This window comes from Limulus polyphemus, unplaced genomic scaffold (genome assembly GCF_000517525.1).
Source record: "Limulus polyphemus unplaced genomic scaffold, Limulus_polyphemus-2.1.2 Scaffold4746, whole genome shotgun sequence".
Classification (NCBI taxonomy): Eukaryota; Metazoa; Arthropoda; class Merostomata; order Xiphosura; family Limulidae; genus Limulus; species Limulus polyphemus.
In genome coordinates, this window is record NW_013670356.1 from 28,222 (window position 1) to 34,008 (window position 5,787).

The following is a 5,787-nucleotide window of genomic DNA, read 5'->3' on the forward strand; positions in this document are numbered from 1 at the left end:
ACTCTCCACATTAAAAGTTACAGTGTGGATACTTATAATTATTTGGTGCTTACAAAGTAAGTGTAATCCACTGACCCTGTATGGAAAGAGTTAAAAAGTGAAAGATTTATAACACAATCAACTCTTAGCAGTTAAAAGTTAAAAACATTTACATGCTAAGCAAGGTTTATAATAAAGTATCATAATAAATTTAAATACTGCTTATTTATGTATAAGTTGTATACTGTTCTTTTTCAATAGCATATAAATGTCCCGATGTACATTAAATGAAATGAAGCATACGGCGCCTCTTTTTTAGATTTAGATTATCATGGTATTAGCAAAGTTTATTTTTTTATGTTGTGTGAAAATATGTTAATTATTGTGCCAAAATATTCAGTTTTGAACACGTATTGATAATGCATTCCTGTAAGACTTGTGAAATATTAAAACAATTAATTTAATTTCTGTTTAATATCAAAATTTTATATATCACTCAATTATACAAAACATGTAAGCTGTTCAATATCTTATCTACTATGCCTGCTAAGGCAACCTTATCACGTCACTTTTTTATCAACAGTACCTTTTTCAACCTTTTCTGCATTCCTTATTTCGTAGAATGAAAAAAAACTTGTTATAATTATCGTTTACAACACTTATTCATAGATGATAAAAAAGAAAGGAAAATTTGATTTAAGACAGCATGTAATACTGAAAGCCAGTGAAAATTTATACCACTAATACTACATCAAGTACATGAGAAATTCAGTCATTACTTGTTTGTGTCATATGGCAAAGGAGTGTTTGAAGTCAGTTGTCTGGGTATGGATAAACCTGAAATTTAGTTACATGTGCAATGATGTGTTCCATCTTTCAGCAGTTTATTTTAGCTATTGAAATTTAGTTACATGTGCAATGATGTGTTCCGTCTTTCAGCAGTTTATTTTAGCTACTTGAAATTTAGTTACGTGTGCATGATGTGTTCCATCTTTCAGCAGTTTATTTTAGCTACTTGAAATTTAGTTACGTGTGCAATGATGTGTTCCATCTTTCAGCAGTTTATTTTAGCTACTTGAAATTTAGTTACATGTGCAGTGATTTGTTCTATCTTTCAGCGGTTTATTTTAGCTACTTGAAATTTAGTTACGTGTGCAGTGATTTGTTCCATCTTTCAGCGGTTTATTTTAGCTACTTGAAATTTAGTTACGTGTGCAATGATGTGTTCCATCTTTCAGCAGTTTATTTTAGCTACTTGAAACTTAGTTACGTGTGCAATGATGTGTTCCATCTTTCAGCAGTTTATTTTAGCTACTTAAAATTTAGTTACGTGTGCAATGATGTGTTCCATCTTTCAGCAGTTTATTTTAGCTACTTAAAATTTAATTACATGTGCAATGATGTGTTCCATCTTTCAGCGGTTTATTTTAGCTACTTGAAATTTAGTTACATGTGCAATGATTTGTTCCATCTTTCAGCAGTTTATTTTAGCTCTGGAACTTTAATTTTGGTTTTAGGCCAAATTTTAATGGATAAGTTCCTAGCAGATAAAACTCTAAGATTAAGTGTAAACTTATTTAAAATTTTTGCATTTTGTACACATCTTTTCCAATTATAAAATGTCTGAAAATGTTTCCATCCTTTTAGTGCCTTATATACTGAGTCATACCTTTGAACCAACAGCATAATACCACCTGACACATGTAATTTGTTTTAAAAAATGTGTTTTATAAAAAGATAAATCAAAATGAATTATTCAAAGGTGAATCAGCAGTATGTAAGTGTTGAGTGATAGCTATTGGAATACATCGGTAACTCACCGAGACTGACCTCCAGTTTTGAGGTGTTGGGTCTAATTTTTTTTCATAGGTTAGAAACTACAGCACAAGGAAGTTAAAATGGATTTTGTTCTGCATTGTTATATAATTATCATAGATATATTAGTAGGTTGCAAAAATTGATTGCATGCTTAGAAAACAAATAACAGAAATATGTCAATTAGAATTTTATTTGCTTAAGTTTTATAATGTAAATAGCTGTGTGATGTCAGGTAGGCTAATAAATTTAAAAATGTAGAAGCCATTTCCTTTCCATGAGCGACCATGGACTGTGAATGGTGTTAAAATACAGGTCATTATGGGTTTAATGCACTCTGATTTTTTAATTTTATGTCATTTCTGATGGTTATAATTTTGCATCTGAAAAGTGAAATTATCTGATAGACTGAGTATTCCATTACTTTTTTTTGTGTGTGTGGTGGGGGGGGGTGATATTACTGCAGGTAATTCACTTTAGATATAATACAGTATACATATGTGATTAATTAATAACATAAACATTAACCAAGTTAAACTTTAAATTGGCTTTTTACTTTTTTATTGCCATTTTTCAGCACTCTTACTGAAGCTTTCATTGGACAACTGAACATCGTGCCTTGTACGCTTTTATAATTGTAGAATAATAAAACTTAGCACCTGAAAGTTGTGTGATGTAACTCTCCAGGAAGAGGTTAATCTTTAGCACCATCTGCATTTGCAAATTACCTCACTTCAAGAAGAGGAATTGCTCTCAACCTCTTTAAACAAAGACCAAGGTGGTCAGATATGCAGCCTATTATAGATCATGAACAAACCCTTGTTGAGTCAAATAAAATGGGATAACTAGCCAAAAACATTCTAGCTATTAGTTTTTAATCATGCAAACACAGCTCATCCACTAGGGACAGGGTATGAAATTGTGATATAATCAAGAATATAGACATGTTCATGATAGTTATGTAAATTTTGTTGAAAAACAATTTATTTAGCCAGTTTTTTTTCTCACTTTTCAAGTTTGTGATAGTCCATAATGAATGTAATAACTTAAAAAGGTCTTGTTGGGAAAATTCACTTCACGTAATCAGTAAATGGTAATTTAGCTAATTTCATGATGTCTTTCTTTTCTGATGTGTGTGTGTAATAATTGTTTTGTTGACTGTGCATTTGAAACTTATTGAATGAAAAACTGCTTATTAGAACATGAAGGATTTGTATAACAATCCTCATGTTCAGATTGGTGTGTAAGATGTCCCAGCCTTACAACTGTTCAAAATTTGATCAGCATCTTTGACTAAAAACAAAACTTTTACACTACGGGCTAGCTGTTGGTCCCTGCATTAAATACAGCATGCTTAATTGATGAATGTTCACTACATTGAATATTGGAATTAAATGTTCATTTGTAAATATTGATTCAAGTTTCCTAATGCCACAATTACATTAACATGTAATAATCACTAAAAGCATTTTGAATAAGTAATGAAGATTTTCTACATTATTTCATGTAGATAATTATACTCATTCAACATGTCTAAATTATATGTTTTATTTATCATTACACCAACAAAAGTTTTCCTATATTGAACTTACACTTTTAATAAAAAAATTATTATAATAATCACAAGTACAAAAAAATGTGTTTTACTATGCTTTCTTCTTGGTTTTTCATAAGTATAACATGTTATAGAGAAATTGGTCATTTTTATCACTCTCAGTCATAGTAGTTTCTAAATAGTTCAACTGTATGTTTTCCTTTACAGAATATTTCCTTTGTTTTAGATGTTCAACTTGTGTCTTCCGAAATGCATACCTAAAAATAACAGTAGATAGTTGATTACATGAATGTTTTAACACCTAAACAGGGGACGTTTTATGCTATCCTACAGTCAACAAAACTTTCAGTCTAAGTAACAAAAATGTATAAGGTAAAATATACAAGTACAAATATTACTTGTCAGTTAGTGATAAACTTCAACAATAAATAACAGTAGATAGTTGATTACATGAATGTTTTAACATCTAAACAGAGGACGTTTTATGCTACTCTACAGTCAACAAAACTTTCAGTCTAAGTAACAAAAATGTATAAGGTAAAATATACAAGTACAAATATTACTTGTCAGTTAGTGATAAACTTCAACAATAAATAACAGTAGATAGTTGATTACATGAATGTTTTAACACCTAAACAGAGGACGTTTTATGCTACCCTACAGTCAACAAAACTTGCAGTCCAAGTAACAAAAATAGAATAAGATAAAATATACAAGTACAAATATTACTTGTCAGTCAGTGATAAACTTCAACAATATATCATGTAAGTTTATAAAATGCATACTTATGTTCTTAAGTTGAGTAGGATGTTTGAATGAATGTATAATTACAGTTCCTTCTTTTATATACGTCTTTATACTGCGTTTTCCTTCAGGAAAAATGTTAATGAAATAAAACCATACCAAAAACAAGAATTTAAGTATGGTCTAAGTGTGTTCAGTAGATTATCACTTATCCAGAAAGATCACAGCAAAAAGAGTGTATCATGATTAGTGTCAATCTGCCCCTAGAGACTACTGATACGCTTGAATGTAGTGTTATGTTAAAGCAGCAAGCTAAAGAAAAGAAGATTGGTCTGATCGTATGAACAGTAACACGTGCTGTTTCAGGTTGACACGAACATGGTTTATTATAATTAATAAACTTTATGTGATGAAAAGGCTTAATTTTGCACAAATTTATTACATATTTTCACCAATTTTATTATTATACGTGTGTATAACACTTTCTCTTCAGTAAAATCCTTTGCAATGCATAAGACTCTTTTTTTTTAATCAATATATTGGATAAAAACTTGTATGAGCATATAATAGATATCAATCAGTTAAGAATTATGTGATATATAATGATGAATGCTCAAACACAGCTAATAATGTCCATTAAGTCAACTACAAGGCTAAAAGAAGTAAATGTCATTTTTTAAATTATTTAAATCCTTTACTTGTCTCAAAGGTCACATTTCCTCTAGACGATATGCCTATTTTTCTTAGGTCCCAGCTGTTGGCTGGTACTAATTTTACAGCTGGGCAGATTGAAGCACATTTTAGGTAAAGAGTCTTGTTGATGTAGACTACTGCTAAATGCAGATGATCTTCAAAACCTCAATTTTTAATTACTAGTTCAAAGCACTAACCACTAGGTGATGCTAAGTTCTTGGATAAAAGAGAGTTCTTTTAGTCATTCATTAGAACTAGTTTCATTATAAATAGAATAACACATTAACATTCCCAATTTTTAAGGTAATTGTGTCAGACAGAAGTCAAGGATTAGCAGCATTAATGAGCCAAGATGAAGCTGCCCATGTGCATAATGTAGTAAGCCAACAGAATACCACCGAGCAACAGACCATACGTATGGTAGTGAGGCAGCCGGACGGCACAGAAACTGAGCAAACTCTTCCCGTTTCATCATCGGGATCTGGTGGCTCTACACTAGTTACCAGTGATGGTCAGGAGATTCATGTCAGTGATGAAGGAACTCTACAGATGATGGCCAACTTAGCTGACCAGACCTCAGCAGGTGGTGGTGGAGATGGAAACAATCAGGTAAGAGAAAACTGTCTCTTGATTGTGAGATAATTAGAAAAAATGGAAGAGTGTGTAACACGGTAGCAGAAATTATTTATGTGAGAGGGATTTTAAAAAATAAGAACTTTTTCATATGCCATTACAATTTTATGCTGCTTTTTGTTTCATGACTCAGATAAGATACAATATCAGTTTACCTTGTCTCATTCAGAAATGCTTTACTTTTCTGTTAATTTTGTTTTGCAGTTGAATTCTTATGTTTGATTCTTCTACCACTATTGGTCTTCATCTTGTTCTCATTCAAAATGATTGTAACAATGGAAGAAATCTATTGAAACCTGCACGTCACATTGACATACAAATTTAGTCAAAAATACAATATATATATATATATATATATATATATATAT

At 30.8% G+C, this 5,787-nt stretch overlaps 1 protein-coding gene across 3 annotated transcripts in view; it reads left to right on the forward strand.

The window, feature by feature from the left end:
- The window catches only part of LOC106471632 (zinc finger protein 37-like), a 39,730-nt gene that overhangs the window by 14,730 nt on the left and 19,213 nt on the right, over positions 1 to 5,787 (forward strand). For all 3 annotated transcript variants that reach the window (XM_013932244.2, XM_013932245.2, XM_022400250.1), the window contains exon 4: positions 5,090 to 5,395. In XM_013932244.2, the coding sequence (XP_013787698.1) occupies positions 5,090 to 5,395 (306 nt within the window). The remainder of the gene's footprint in view (positions 1 to 5,089; positions 5,396 to 5,787) is intronic.